Source organism: Tinamus guttatus, unplaced genomic scaffold (assembly GCF_059628265.1).
Source record: "Tinamus guttatus ecotype Peru unplaced genomic scaffold, ASM5962826v1 Tinamus_guttatus_pri_ptg000171l, whole genome shotgun sequence".
Lineage (NCBI taxonomy): Eukaryota > Metazoa > Chordata > Aves > Tinamiformes > Tinamidae > Tinamus > Tinamus guttatus.
In genome coordinates, this window is record NW_028288705.1 from 3,232,669 (window position 1) to 3,248,846 (window position 16,178).

The following is a 16,178-nucleotide window of genomic DNA, read 5'->3' on the forward strand; positions in this document are numbered from 1 at the left end:
CAGCGTGTGTGCGTCCAGCGCGGGCATAAAGCGCGCTCCCTGCTAAAGCCTTCTCCAGGCGAGGAGGCTCTCCCGGGGCAGTGTCGCCCGTTAACGGCTGGGCTGCACCAAGAGCTTCGCTACGGGCCGCGCCACGTCCAGCGCCGCCGCCACAGCCAGGGCCGCGCGGTCCCGCCGCGGCGATGGCGCTGCCCGGCGGGGCGGGGCGCAGGTGGCGCCTGAGGTGAGCGCCATGGCGGCGCGCGGCTCCCCCGCCTCCGCGGCCGCGCTCCGGCCGGGCCCGCGGGCGCCTATAAGAGACGGGCGGGCGGCGGCGCTGGCAGAGCGCTGCCCTGCCCGCCGGCCCCATGCAGCCCGCCATGATGATGTTCAGCAGCAAGTACTGGGCGCGCAGGGGCTTCTCGCTGGACTCGGCGCCGCCCGAGGAGCACCGCGGCCTCGCCGTAAGTAGCGACTTGGAGTCGCCGCTCGGGTGACTTGGCCGTCGCGCCCGCCGCGTGCGGCTGCTCGCGAGCCGCGCGGCGCAGCCTCCGCGCTCCTCGGCGCGGGGAAGTTGGCCGTCGCCGCGGGAAGTTAGCCCTTGCCGCGGCAGTTTGGGGCCGTTTTCAGGCGTTTTGAAGCGCTGCGCAGCTGTCTCGGTGGTACCTGCCTCTTTGTAACTGCTGTGTACCTCATGACGTGGTACATAAAATACTACTAAGAAACGCACAAAATAATCTAGATAACGTGGTACCGATAACGTACACCACATGGATGGTGCCTACGGATGCATTTTCTGCCAGCTGTGCAGGAGAGTTGCCTAGAGGAGAAGAGATTTCCCTGTGCAAAACCCTGTTGGGAAGGGGGACGCACCCCCTGTGAGGTGCTTCCAGCGTGCAGTGGGTGCGAGGGTGGCTTAAAGTCCTGGGTAAACTCGTGCCTCCTTCCTGCTGGGGTTACCGTAGTTTGTTTGCATTCAGAGTATCTGAGAACCTCAGTAAATTCAAATAATCCTGTTCAAATACCTTACATTTTAGCGTGTGGAGTTTGGGTCGCTGATATGTGTGCAAACTTACTCAGCCCAGTCCCAGGTATTACTGAAATTAAAACTAGGTAAAACAACCTTCCCGAAATGCATCCCTAAGCAAACCTCCTCCCAAACACAATCCTGTGAGCCCAGTTGCTGTAAGTGCTTCATACGCTTCATGTATCTGTGCACAGACATAACTGTCTAGATTGCTTCTGCCTAGTCTGAGATGGGGCCACAGGCTTTTTGGCACGCTAAGTACCTAGTTTAAGCATGGCTAGTTTCATCTGTACTATTTTACAGGGTAGTTTTTGATAAGCTGGCAAGTTTCAGCTAGTCCTCTCTTTAGTTCACTTTATTTTTGTGCCTTAAAAAATATATCAGGAGCTGACTTGAGAACTGTCCACTCTTTATTTGGAAGAGAGAGGTGTTCCAGAGTGGACTAAGACGGAATAAAGCCATAAGCAGTTTTGGCACGCCAAACTGGATGTGGATGCCCTGGGACAGTGTGCTTCATCGCTGGCTCTCAGGGATATTTGTTAAAGACATTTTGTTTCAGGCGATCCAGTTTGAAAATGAATCAGGCTAAAGACTTGCCAATTTTTTGCTGGGTGATGGAGCACTTGATGAAATCTTTTAAAATCTCTTCTGGAAGCTCTGAGGAACACTTTGCTGAAGTGAACTGTCACAGGACCACACATATGATGCAAGTGAGATAACCGGCCCTGGCACTCAGATCCATAATGAAAAAATGACACTAGAGGTTTTACTTGCCTTTTGTCAGATGTTGTGGGACTTGTTTGAAAACTCGGTCCATTCTTGGTGGTTCTTTTTTTTTTTCCTTTTTCATTCTCCTTTGCAACTTGCTGAACAACAGTTTAATCCAGTTGTCTGTGATTCTTGATTTTTATTTTCATATTTTTAAGTGTACTTGTCATGGTGATATGTTTGTGTGTGTGGGTTTTTTTTTTTTTGTTTCATTTAAAAATTCATTTGAAAATCTTGGCCAGTGTTACCAAATTTGTGTATAGAGAGTGACTGGGTGTACTAATGGCATCTAATGGCATCTCAACAAGACTTAAGCTGATAAAAATGCCTTTTTAAAAAAAAAATACTATGTGGAATTTGGTCTAAATCAGAGTCTGTGGGATTTGCCAGGGATTTTGTGTTTTATTTTATTTTTTTTGGAGTTCCATCAGCCTCCTCATCTCCTAAATGAGATGAAGTCTAAGTTTTTATTTCTATTCTAACGTGTATAAGTGATAGAAGCTTTATTTCCTCAGGAAAAAGGACACTACATGGCAACATTTTTAAATTTTAAATTTAATAGATAATTCAAAAGTACAGACAAATATAAATCATTGCAAATTGGCCAGTACAAATGAGTATAGTGCCACTTCAGTTAGTGGTTTTGCAATAATTCAGGCCATTTCCGTTCAGTCCAAGGTTCTTATTAATAATAGCATAACCTTAATAATGTCTGTGTATTTGTATCCCATTCATTCATATGTATTTCCTTGTGCTTTTCTTTTTTTTAATGGATTGATCTCTGCCACAGCCGTCTTGACCAGCTGCATTCAACCTATGATGCTGATTTGAAGTAAATGAACTACTTTTTAAAGTCTGAATGAGTTTGGTTCAGCCATTTTCTGAAAAATTGCTTTGTGTAAAGTGACTGAGTTTGAGAAATGCCCATTTGCATTGGAAATAATGCTCTTCTCTATCTCTTTGTAGCTAAACAGATCAAGTTCTGGGAAAAATGAGGAGAAAAAGGGGAATAAGGGAAATGGGAAAAGTGAATCTGTTTCTGAAGGTGGAAAGACAGCCGTGGTGTTTTCCTTGAAGAATGAAGTTGGAGGATTGGTGAAAGCTCTCCGACTCTTCCAGGTAAATGCTACAAATCACTACACTGCTTGGGTTGAGGGATGATATTGAGATCAGGTGGTTTGCTGGTCTAAATCAGTGCACCTTGATGGAAGGAATGTTGTTGTTTTTATTCATTTCTGTACAGTGTAGCTTCAAAGTTGATGCACTATTCAGCAGAGCTTTTGGGGCTCAGGGAGAGTTTCCTAGAATCAACTTTGACAGCAGCGCTCACGTTCATACAAGTGATTTTACATTTCCAAAGTGTGATTCTCAACAGATTGAATTAGAGCTGAAATTCCCTGTCTGAGGAGGGGTAGTGAGGAGGGATTTTCAGAGAAAAATTCAGAATATCAAAGGTAGATACTCAAAATGCCAGGAATAGGTCAACAAAATAATTCTGCTTTTTTCTTTTTTTAATCTCCTGTTTTACAAATAGCATGTACAAAATGGAGGATTTTCCTTTGTGACTTTGTTATGAGGGCAGGTTAGCTAGGGATATTTACCTTATATATATATTATGGAGGTGGCCACTGTAAAATTAGGTACTGCATAAATTACCTGGGGGTTTAAAAGCAGAGTGCTAGTTGTCTGTACCAGAGGGGACTTTCAACTGGAACAAAATATATCAAGCAGTGAAAATACAAGCACAGGCTTCTCCCCTTTTGGGAAGTCAAAATAGTTTATTTGCATTACTGAGTAGGTGGAGGATAAGTTGTCAAAAGTAATGGGGTTTGTGGCTGGAAGGGAGAAAAGGTAAAATCAGTCAATCAGTAAAAGTGTTGGTAGAAAGCAGTCATCTAGTCCAGTCTCCTATTTAAAGCAAGACAAACTTGCAGGACTAGTTATGCATAACTAACTGTTAGTTAGTTTTAACATATTATGGCTGTCTCTTGTATGACACTCTTTGGAGACCAATAGTTGTGATGAGAGAGAGACCCTGTAGGAAAGTTTCTGTGATAAAACTATTTTCACATCCAAGTACACGTTTGTGTACCCAAGTTCTTATGGGGTAATTATAATAAATTGAACTAGATATTCATTTTATTACTATTATCACTTGTGGTCATTCAGAATTAGTTGAAAGGTAGAGGAGGACTGAAATATAATTATCCTCACAGAAACATTCTCTTGTGCAAGTGTTTGCAAAAGATACTAAAGTATTACATTTCAAATAGTGTCTATTTACTTAAACACATTAGAATGTGGTTAAATTGACATTATGATCATGCACATTGCCTAATAAAAATGCATTTTATATTTATAGCAAAGCAATTTATTTTTCTTTTTAATAATTAGAATATTGCATTGTCTTTTGCCTTCATAAATAAATTTAAATAATCAGTTAATATTTACTTAATGGGAAAAATTATTTTTAATTCAGTGTACAGATTTTTTTGTCTTTAATATCTCTTAAGCAATGCTAATTAACTGAGTGGGTATATACAAGTACTTTACTAAAAACTTCTTTTAATGACTGGTGAAATCTTTCCTGAGGAACATGTTGTCAGTATTACTGTTCCAGATGAAGTGTTTCTATTTCAGCCCTTGTTCCATCTTTCCACAGGAGAAACATGTGAGTATGGTTCATATTGAATCAAGAAAATCCAAGCGAAGGAACTCGGAGGTAGAAATTTTTGTGGACTGTGACTGCAGTAAGAAAGAATTTAATGAACTAATCCAGCTGCTCAAGTTCCAGACTAACATCGTGTCTCTCAATCCACCGGAAAACATCTGGACTGATGAGGAAGGCAAGGCTGTTTTTACCTCACTCTGTTTAGACCCTGACAAACGTTTTGCACGTGTACCTCAGTGAACCACCTCGTACCTTCAACTCACATTCTGTCTTCTGCAGATCTCGACTGTGTCCCGTGGTTCCCCCGGAAGATATCTGAGTTAGACAAATGCTCACAGAGAGTTTTGATGTATGGATCTGAGCTGGATGCAGATCACCCTGTAAGTGTAACGTGAAACTGTATTGTAGACAATGATGTGCTCTGTTTTTTTAATTAGCCAAATAAGAAGTCAACAGACAAAACAGTGCAACAGGTTCCTGATTCTGCATTTATGCAGCACATGGCAATGTGTTTTGCATTGTTTCCTGACATCAGCAACAGGAAGCAAGTCTGTGTTTCACACAAGCTGTATACTGCAATAGTGTGGATGTACTCAATGCAGAAAGTGATAAAAGAAGACTTTTTGCCTTTTTTTTCTTCTTTCTCTTGGTTTATCTCTGTTAGTGCTTAACCTTTGAGTCTTTAGATGGCAGGTGATTGCAGGAATTTGCGTTAGAACATGCCTGCTTCTTGCAAATTGAAGGTTCCACTTTTGGACCGCATGGCTGAAAGTTACTGGTGGCAACTAATGGAACTTTCATTCCTATTCCAAAGTAAAGGAAATTGGATTCTGGAAGGAACTTCCAAAAGAAAGTAGTAAGCAGTGAACTAAGATTCCCTGACTATATGTATCTGTTTTATAACAGAAAAAGATTTAATTGCAGCTTTTTAGGTGTTAGTTTCATGTTTTTTTTATTAATAATAACAATGATATTTGTGTGTCCAACACAGTGAAAAAGGGTCCTGAAGAGATTGTAGCTGACTCCAGAAAGACGATGGCAGCATAAGGAACTGTCTCTTGGTATATCCATGCTGTACCCTGGTGTGACAGTGCCTGTGCAGCTTCTGTCTTGGGGGCTGCCCTGGCTGAGGAGACCAGTGCCCCTGCTGGCCCTGCCTTCATCCCCTCTGTGCAGTGCAGAAGTGGCAGTCAAGCTTTGGTAGCTGCCCTGGTGGGGGCCCACGAGCAGCTGCTCACTGTGCCCATGTGGGCAACGTGACATCTTGTGCTGGCCATCATGATGTCCCTTGGGAGCCCCCTTCCCCGTCCCTGCTGACACCTGTCTGCTGTCGTGGCCTGGAGAAGCCCAAGTGCTGCTCTTGCTTCCCAGGCACCTCCAGCCAGTGCCAGCCTTCCCACAGCGTGGCCTGTGGTTAGGGGAGCACGTGTCTGCATCCTGATTCCTGACGTGCACTTCTTGATGACAAACTGGGATTTACCTAGCAGTTTTGCAGAATGGAAAACTCTGTTGATTACCTTCAACCATTAACAGTAATTTGGTTCAAACAGTGGCATTTCAGTCTTAATGGCAACTCATTGTAGCCTTGAGTTGATGATTGTGATGGGCAATTTGATACTGTTTTATGTTCTGAGCTGACGCCTTCATTAAATACTTGAGTGCTCTGCTGAAAATCTGCTTTCTGTTTTATAGACAATGAAAAAAGACATTTGCATTATGTGAATATATATTTTACACTTGGGGGAACTCGTATAAACATAATTTACACACCATTTGTTATCCTATGCCGCATACTAGGTATTGAAGATGGAGAAAAACTATAAAAACTGCGATTGGCCTCGCAGAGCCCAGGTCTGGTGCCTGCTCTGTTCCTTAGTGGTTGCATGGAGAAGCCAGAGGGCCAAAGACTTACCTTATTATAGAACCAGCCTAATAGCACCTAACACTCCCTGTGTTGGTTAATGGTTCCAGTTTCATTACATATGACAGACCTTTAAATCACCTGTGCTGTCCCTCATGCCTTTTGGTCCAGTGAATGGTCTGTAGCTGAGTACTTCAGTGCTTATGTTGAAAGGTATTAAGCAGACTAGGAGACTTCCAAAAATTTCAGTAATTTATTTGCCAAAAAGCTTTTACCTGTAGGCAGCCTTCATTGTAACTTGTTGTTGACAAGTAGCTAATCTCGTTGTAGGTGCGAAGAGCAAGCCCGTAGCCAGATGGATGCCAAGGAAGGAGAAAGGGCATCTAGTGTCTGAAGGATAAGCCCCCTGCTTTCCCTGGCTGAGAGGGGAGGCTTGGAGGTTTTTTGCACTTTTATGTTCTCCTTTGGTCTGCCCCAGCAGCACAGCTTCTGCTACAGGGCATTTACAACACCTCTCAATTTCCTCAAGTTTATGCAAAACTTTGGAATCAAAATACAAAACAGTGAAGGGAATGAAAAGATAATGTATTAGTGCATGTGAGCAATAAGGGGAAGATGTGTTTTACTTCCCATTTATGGCTAAGGGAAACTTAAATGCTATTGTGTGGGACTTAACTATTTTAACCTTTTTCATCTGCAGGAGTTTGGCAGTCCTTTCTTGGAAATAGATAGCTCTTTAGCAGCTCCACACCTGAAGTGTCTAAATCTTTTATAGGTATAGAAGTTGTTTTAGTTTTGAATAGCTGGCAGGGCTCTAAGTGACTGGTGTTTGTGCATGTGTGTGTGTTGTAGAGCTCCTTGGGACTTGCTATGCAAAGGGTATGAGCCTGCTGGAGCCCATGAGGTAGAGCCCTGCCTCTGCTGCACAGACTGCAGTGAAGTACATGTTTACTGCCGGAGGCTCGAGCCACCGTTCAGTCCCTGAGGTGTTAGATAAGATGGCAACTGCCCAAGTAGCATCTTCAAAAGGGGTTGTTTCTGAACTTGAGTGTCCTAGTGATGAACGATGCATAAGGATTAAGTTGATTATTTTGCTTTGTGACTGTGTGTAGGTCTCCATTCAGGTCAAAGAAAATTTGAGTGAGATGAGTGGTAAGAAAAAATATCGTGATTTTCAACCTTTTGGTTGGCTGAACCTGTGCACAAGCCTCTCCTGAAAATACTGCTGTGGCGGAAAAAAACTCTCATGTATCTTCTCTTACAGTCCAGTAGATGACGTTAATCAGAATAGAATATAATTAGGCACTAAATAAACACTTTAATGATTTATTTTACAGTTCTTACAGCTAATTGTCTGTCTTTATTATAAATTAATCTCTTCTCTATCGCTTAAGGGATTCAAAGACAACGTCTATCGGCAGAGAAGAAAATACTTTGTGGATGTTGCCATGAGCTATAAATAGTAAGTACTGTTATAATTCTCCCCTGTGCTGCTGACTAGTTAGAATTCACACTGTGCTTAATTCTGTGGGATAAAGTTTTGCAGTGGAGAAAGTGAGCTTTTAAACTTTAGCTGATTTAATGTAGGTTATAATTGACAAACTTGATGCTTGCAATCCTGTTACAAATTCAGAGCAGATTCAGGCAACTAAAGAGTTCAAAAGGTAAGTGAAGCTTTTAAACATTTCTTTGCATAGCTTCTTAAACTTAAGAAACTGTTTTGCAAATGCATAGTACAGTGTCTTCATGGTAAACTGATGTACCACAGAATCATATTGTGTAGGGACATACCTAGTATCCCTACACGGGCTAGAATCTGGTCACAGAACACCACATTCCTAGCCGAAACAAAATTGTGCCCATTGTGACAAGAACTGTTATATTTACCTGGAATGGTGCCCAGGAAAGATGTGTTGTACATAGAGTGCATCATGTGCTCTCTACTGTTCAGACAAGCTGCTTTTTTGTCACAATTAAGTGAATCCCATTCCTGCCAAAGTCAAACCAGGACATGAGTCCTGGGAATGTTTGGAGCCCCAGAAACTACCTGTTGACTAAGGGCGAGCTCCTTGGGGTAGGATCAACAGGATCCTGCCTGTGTGACACACACAGTGCGGAGAAACAAGGGTGAAGGAAGGAAAATGCCCTGCTGTACAGGCCACACCAGGTGAGGAACAGCATTTGAGTCATTAACAAAGAAGAATTATTACTTCTAGTTCTGGTATTAGGATGATTTCTGATTACTGAAGAGAATATACGATCCATACAGTCCTAACCTCCAAAAGGACTGTGACTAAAGGAATTTTTTTGGCACTAGAGTGTGATGCACCCTGAAAGAGTCTGGAAATTCTGAGTGATTTTTTTTTTTCATGGGATGTTTTGTGAAAAATCCTTGAGTTTGTATTATGGTACAATTGTGGTTGAAGATTTTTTTCTTTTCATTCCAAAGGGCCTGGGAGAAGCAGCTGTCCTCATGACGTATTTCACTATATGTATGCTTTTCCTCCCCCGACCTTGGTAGTTTCCACAGAGCCAGTAGACTTTGAGTTTCAACTTTCAGACTGAAGCCTGAAAGTCTAATTTGATTTTTGTTTGTTTTTTAATGAGGAGATTATCACTGACTTCAAGAAAGAACTCATAGGATGCCAGGATTTGATCTGAAACAGGAAAGCTGTAGTTAGACAAACTCATTAGAGAAAGGCATTATTATTTTTCTTTTCATTTTCTTCATACACTGTATATTGCAGAAAGTCTTTTATTACTTTGGCCAATACAGTTTTAAACTTATCATAATTTGGTCAGTGGATTTTTTTCTATAGTTCCTGTGCTAATGTCTGAACATCAACAGTGCACATATTTTCTCATTGAGTTTTATCTTTCCAGATCAAGTCAATATTTAAAGTTTGTTACCATCCTTGGAAGCTAGGAAACTTTCTGCACTACATACAAATACCCACTGTGTCGTATTTTTCTTGTCACATAAGCATTCAATTAACTGCAGTCATACTCTTAATTTTATTCGTAACAGGCCAAAGTCCTCATTCTCAAGGGAAAGAACATATTAATGTCATGTTCTTTTCAATCTTGCTATACGTTTTCAGATTTTTTCATTCTTCTCTTTTGAGATTTCTTCCTACGTTGTTTAACAAAATATAAAAGACATTTTTTTTTTCTTCCTTCGTAAAAGGCACATCTTAGCAGGGCGAAACTCAGAAACAGTTTTGTAAAGGTTACTTGGCTCTACTTTTCTGGTATTTATGATGCAGCTAATACGTGGGCTGTGGAAGGCTGGGGGGCAGGAAGATAAACTGTGCATTGTGACTGTAAACGTAATTTAGCTCATGGAGGACTCGGTGCTTTTGCAGCTGAACTGTTTCTGCCACCCAAGAAGGTGAGTTCAGAATAAATTTGGATGTCCTGACAGTACCGTGCAGTCTTGTCAGACTCTTTTCCGGTCTAATGGCTGTTTACTTATTTATACAAAAAAAGAGCAAGCTTTGGCAGGAGACGCTGAGAGCGCTTCACCACCATGTAGCTGATGATTCTCCATCATAAGGGCAGCTTCCCTTGGAGGGCAAATTTGGAGAACTCTCTTGTATCTCTGTCTCTCGCATCCTAGGCTAGCGACCTACCTAGTCATTAACTGGGGTTTGATGCCTTTCTCCTTTCCATTTTCCAGTGTTTAAAAAAAAAAAAAAAACTCAGTTCTTTAAAACAATAATGAAGAGATTTGCCTACGAAGAATTAGCTCTATCAAAAAATGTTGAGTGAAAAAATCCCTGATTGGTGTTTCCCTAATGAACTCCTGTTGTTTGGTAGCAGCAGACATTCTGCTTTGAATGTAAAGAGGCCTCTGTAGCGGGGAGAGGGAGTGAGAGAAAAACAGTGAGAAGTGAACCTGGAGAATCAAGGATTTGCTGGTGTTAAAGGGAAAGCTAATAAAGCACAGCATTGAAAATCAGCTGTATGAAAGAAATGGACCAAAAATAAATGTTCCTCTCTGCTTTGCTTAGCTTCTATCTTAAAGTTAGTGAAAATGTGTTAATCTTGCTAATTAGTCCTTTGAGACTGATTAGGGATTGCAAAAGTGTGGTGGAGATTAAAGCAGGAGGAGAAATACAAGGTTTATAGAGGGAATTTATAATACGGCTTGATAACTTGTGTCCATGGCAAAATGAAAAGACCCTGTTTTAATATGGGGAAATAAAAATTCGGTTAGGTTGGCCTGGAGATCTACTTATTTAACCACAAAAAAAAAAAAGTGGATCAAAATACTTTGAAAGACAAGGGGATTAAATAGTTTCCTATGAAGACAAAAAGAGCAACCACAAGCTAGGTTTGGACAGAGGCTTTTCTCACATGCACGTAGGGACTGCAATTGTGTTTTACTTGAGGGCTTATTCTTTTTGCATCCTTAATACTTCTGATGATCTGTGCTTTTTTGGGGCCTGGGACAGGAGAAGGGTACCTGAGGAGAGGGCAACTTGCATACGACAGGTTTTGAACATTAAATCTAGAGTAAGATGATAGGTTTCTAGGGGTGCATTCATGAGGTGCATCGATGGCTTCTGGTCATGGCATAGGAGAGCCCAGGCAGCTAAATACAAGGCAGTGCAAATTGGAAGGATCCCTTCCTACTCTTCACACAGTCAATTTGGATTAACTGTAACCACTCGGAGCAAATCTTGGATGTCAGAGGCAGATTAGCAGGCAAGGAGGCACCTTGGGAGACTCCTGCTTTGCAGTGTTTATGCATCTGTGTAAGTGGTGGGGGAGGAAGAAGAATTGTGGAGAATAAAAGAAATAAAGATGGATTCAGGGGCTTACGTTTGCATAGGAGAGGCTGTTGGCTGCTGGATGAGCTTCCTCATGATATAAGTCTGGGGTTATGAACCTACATTCAAATCTGGAATTACTTATCTACAAAGGCACCAGTGGTAACTGATATAAAAACATGGTATGGTATGAGAAGTCCATCCTTCTGCTGTGATATGTAAAAAATTAAGAAAAGATTATTTCTTAAAAAATAAGATTATATTTTTTAATAAGAAATAAATTATAGAGAAATAAAAGTAATTGTATAATATAGAGATCATTAAGAAAAATTCTAGGAAAAAACATATTGTTATTTTTAAATAGCTTTTAATAGGCTAACCTGTCTTAATTAAGTAACACTTTTTATAGCTGTTTTGCCATCTAAGGTCAGTCTAGAATCTTGGTTGTGTTCAAACATATTTTTGTATTGTTGTATTTTTTACAGTGGTCAACCCATTCCCAGAGTGGAGTATACAGCTGAGGAAATTAAAACCTGGGGGGTGGTTTTTAGGGAACTCAGTAAGCTCTATCCCACCCACGCTTGTCGTGAATATTTAAAAAACTTTCCTCTGCTGACTAAGTACTGTGGATATAGAGAAGATAACGTGCCTCAGCTGGAAGATGTTTCTATTTTTCTTAAAGGTAAGGCATTTTGCTCCATCTGTAGATATGCTTTAATGAAAATACTGTTTTCCACAAGTAAGTAAAGAATGAACTTGGGAGTGGCACGGCCTTTTCAAAGTCACTGAGTTTGAAATAATTTTCTATTGAGATTAGTCTGACAAAGGAATATTTTGTTAAATATTTAAATGAGAATCTCAAATATGTTATTTTACTGTCACAAGGTGGTGCTTTATGTGTAAAGTTTATGACATATTTGTCTTAATCCCATTCTGTTCAGTTAGCTTGCAGTGCTTTTACAGAAGTCATCTTCTGGTTTGAAACTTCTCTCCTGTTTGGCACCAGGCATGAAAGCCAGATCTTTGTGATTCGAGAGCATCACTTATTCATACTCTTATCTTCTTCTCTAGATATAGTTATTATTTTTTAAAGCTATTAAAACAAACTTTTAATTACTTCAAGCTATTTTTATTGAACATATGCTAGCAATGCAAACAGTTCTTGTACATAGTAGGTGTAAATTATGTGTGGGGATCTTCAGCTGAGATTTTTGGTGTCATGCTTGTGATGGAGTAATTAAGTACAGATCATACCTGTCCTCAGGATTTGACATAGAGATACTTAATGTGGTCATAATGTGCTCTTTCTTGTCTCCACTTCAGAAAGGTCTGGCTTCACAGTGAGACCCGTTGCTGGATACTTGTCTCCCAGAGATTTTTTAGCTGGATTAGCGTATAGAGTTTTCCACTGTACTCAGTACGTGCGACATGGCTCAGATCCTCTCTACACACCAGAACCGTAAGTGTCTGTGTTAGCTATAGAGTTACAAATAGCTAATGTACTAGCTGTAGTCCAGTCCTCTGCCGACTGGCTTCGTGAAAGACCAAATTGCATTTGCTAAGATTGAGGAGAGGCCTTCACACCGAGGTGAAAACAAAGTTACGCTGAAGTCAGTGACAAAACCATTCACTTTGATGGGCCACAGTTTAATCCAAAAGTGTTTTCTTGAACTTCATGCTTAAATGACTGCTATATATATGATCGCTCAAAAAATTCTGAGTTGTTTTTCAGTGGAAATTCAGCAAATGTTCTGCATTACCTATTTTACAATAGATGCTTTTACAAGATGCTTAAAATCTTAATTTCTGATGGGAAAATAAATTAAACAAAGAGCCTGAATTTCTTGGAAAAAAAATGCTTTCAGAATTATATTTTGGTCTTTTGAAGTCCCCATTTCTCTCTTTTGGGCCCATTGCCCACCTGAACTTTGTTTCCCATGATACAACACAAGCAAATCATAACATACTGCTCTCTTGCCCAAACAGGCTGTTAGAACAAAATGGAAATAAGAGACGTTTAGCTATGATTTTCACAGGACTGCATTGTAGCTCTTCCAAAACAGAATATTTCAAGTTTTGGATGAAGTGTTTCGGTGTTTGGGCTCTTGATGAAAAGTGAAGAAAAAATCCAAGCAATTTTGTCTTTTGCCTTATATTATACGCCGTGTGCTCTGTGCATCAGTAATGGAATTTACCCAACAGTCAGGGAGCATGGAGGGACTTTCGCCAAAGGCATCTACTGATCTTGCAAACCACAGAAAGGGTTTTTATGCAGTGAGTCAGTCATCAGACCATTAGCATGAAATACTAACTGTTGCATAGTCAGCTAGTACAATTTTGGTGTTGTTTTTTTTTTTTTTTTGGCCAGTATTTATAGAAAGGTTTTATAATTTTATATGCATATACATGTAAACACACATATATGTATGTATACGTATGCATATGTGTATATATATTTTCAGCTCCAGTCCTGAAAGCATTTGGGCATATGCCTGCCCTTCATTTCATGAATAGACTATTGAAAATATGCAATTACATTTTTGGATACGAAAGTGTTAGTGGAACTGTATATTTAGCCATTTCTGCTAATGCTTTAACATTTTATTCTAGCAGGAGTCACCAGGTGGTGCTGTAATATCTACATTTTTCTTCAGCACGAGAGCAGGCAAAGCCTTTCCTAAATAAAATGTTGGGAGGCTGGTTTTGTGCTGCATGTTTCATTTGGGAAGCTGGTGGCAATCAGTCAAGTAATTCACTCACTTCTGTCATCTCTGGAATAGAACTTTAATCTCAGCAATTATTAGGCAAAATTGCTAAAATGTAGAATCCTGAAAGAAGGGATTGGAAGTGGCATGTTGGACCTCTTCTGGTCTATCTGAAGAGATCTCTAGATATTTCAGGTGAAGAAATCATACTCAGGGAGCACCAGACTTTGCTATAATGATTTCATCTCTAATGGGAAGCCAGTATCTCAGTTTATGACATCTGCTAATGCTCAGCAGAGAGATGTGACATTTACTAACTTAATATAAACAAGGAATATATATTCATCCATTGATCAGGGATTTAGGTACCTAACGCAAACAGAAACAAAGGAGGGAACATGTTCTAGGAAGCAATAGACTGTGCGTGTGTTTTTGCTGATGTTGTCTTGTTTGTTGATTTGTGTGTTTGCAGACTCTATTTTTCAGGGTGCTGCTTACACTCAGCACATCCTAGCTAATGTTTAGTAGTAGCTGCAACTTTATTAATAACCTTTCTGGTTATGGGGTATTACAAATCACCGTATAGTAATAGTAATTGAAATAGAATGAGGATCCTTGTTCCTTATTTGTACTGAACTTAAAAATCCGGGTTATGGTCTTAACAGCTCTAAATATGACTAATATAGGAATTACATTGTCATTCTCTAATAATGTTGCTCTCTTCTACAGACTGACTTGTTCAAAATTATGTAAATGAAATAATGTATGCTAACTGCAATGAACTCCCGAGGAATTTTTTGGAAAGCCCTTTTAAATGGTGCAGTTTTTCATAATATACTGCATATAGTAAGCCTTAACAGAAATGCAGAGTGAAGTCCAGGCTTTGCTGTAGTCACTGGCAAAGCTTGCACTGCCTGGAATGGTGGTATTTCTTTAAACCCAGGAGCAGCTGCAGTGCCCTGGGATCTCCAGGTGATATATGGCCACATAATGAGGTTGCTGCAGCTCCTGCATCTGTGAATGTTGCATTTCAATGATATAAACCTGATAGAAAGACTCCCATTGACTTCAATGTACTCTCTATCAGCCTTAACACCCATACTATAGAGCTGGATACAATTAGGGAGTTCTCTTTGCTTCATCTCTATCACTACTGTATGCATTTAGAAACATTTCTTCCTGGGTTTCATTATGTTGCTACTACATTCACAGAACTATATAGATTTCCAGTGTTCCAATTTACTCCAAGAAAAATCTTTTGCTGTGAGAAGTGCATTACCATATCTTATTTTCTTTGAGCAGTGTGTGTTGAGGAACTTAATTATTTTCTGAATAAAACAAAAGAAAAGAATCAAGCCTGGTAGTTAAGCAAAGAATTATATTGTTCAGACTATCTCTAAAGGACCAGGCTGTCAGGGAAATCTAAGAGACTCCTATGGCAATCCCCATTGCTGGTTCCTGGTTCTCTCTGGAAGGTTTTTCTTTTGCTGTTGTTCATTTGCATTTTGTTTGAAACTCGCTGCTTTATAGCTACACATTCAAATGTTACTATTTATAGTTTTTATAGAAAATCAGTAAGCTAAGGATAAGAAGTATCTTCTGCCTCTTCACCCTCCCCTCCTTATCTAGACACACAAATTAATAGGAGAAGCCTTTGTCTGTTCTTGTTTCTGGGTGCTTGGGCGGAAGCAACACCAAGAGCCCGTGTCGCAGCGCAGGCTGGGAACATCCCATCCTCGCTCTGTGTGTTTTTGGGCTGCAGCACAAGTAGATACAGGGGTAGACACTGCCTCAGATAGCAGCAGTAGTGATGCAGCTCTAGAAGCCTGCCTGAAGCCAAGGGTGCTTATGTGAAGCCAGGAACTTGAGGTCAGTGCCACCAGATCTTCTTTATGCACATTATCTGAACTACTGGTATGAAGTTACCTTGAATATAACTGCCTTGTTGCAGCATGGCATAGGTACAGTGTCCAGACTGTTGATCAGTGTTGACTTCTCCAGTGATGATGGGAAGTGGGGAGAAAGCTCTGTACTGGGTGGCTTTGTGGCCCATTTCTGTGTAGGAAAGTGATGCTCATGGGAACTGGGGTCATCTAGTGAGTCCTGTTTGGCACTGAGGATTTTCTAGGTGTATCTGTCAGACTGCAAAGTGAATTTCTCTGCTGCCCGTTGTGTCGTTAATGAGCTAAATCTTGGAGGAGGTGATGGAAGAAACTGTTGTGACTGGAAGCGTATTAATAAAGAAGAGTCATTAATCATTAATTGTTATCCACTCGAGTGGTGCAAACCATCTCTTGGACAAGGAGGTGGATGCAAGCCAATCTTTCACACTCGAGCTCCTGTTAGAAAGGGAAAACTGAGTTACAGGCCCTCTGATAGGGAGTTTGCTAGA

General features: G+C 40.6%; 1 protein-coding gene across 1 annotated transcript in view; it reads left to right on the plus strand.

Annotated features, from left to right (window-relative positions):
- The first annotated feature begins 338 nt into the window (after positions 1 to 338).
- The window catches only part of TPH2 (tryptophan hydroxylase 2), a 43,072-nt gene continuing 27,232 nt past the window's right edge, over positions 339 to 16,178 (plus strand). Inside the window, exons 1-7 of the mRNA XM_088522943.1 lie at positions 339 to 443; positions 2,741 to 2,893; positions 4,437 to 4,620; positions 4,725 to 4,825; positions 7,701 to 7,768; positions 11,567 to 11,763; positions 12,405 to 12,540. Of these exons, the coding sequence (XP_088379069.1) occupies positions 348 to 443; positions 2,741 to 2,893; positions 4,437 to 4,620; positions 4,725 to 4,825; positions 7,701 to 7,768; positions 11,567 to 11,763; positions 12,405 to 12,540 (935 nt within the window). The 5' untranslated portion in view covers positions 339 to 347. The remainder of the gene's footprint in view (positions 444 to 2,740; positions 2,894 to 4,436; positions 4,621 to 4,724; positions 4,826 to 7,700; positions 7,769 to 11,566; positions 11,764 to 12,404; positions 12,541 to 16,178) is intronic.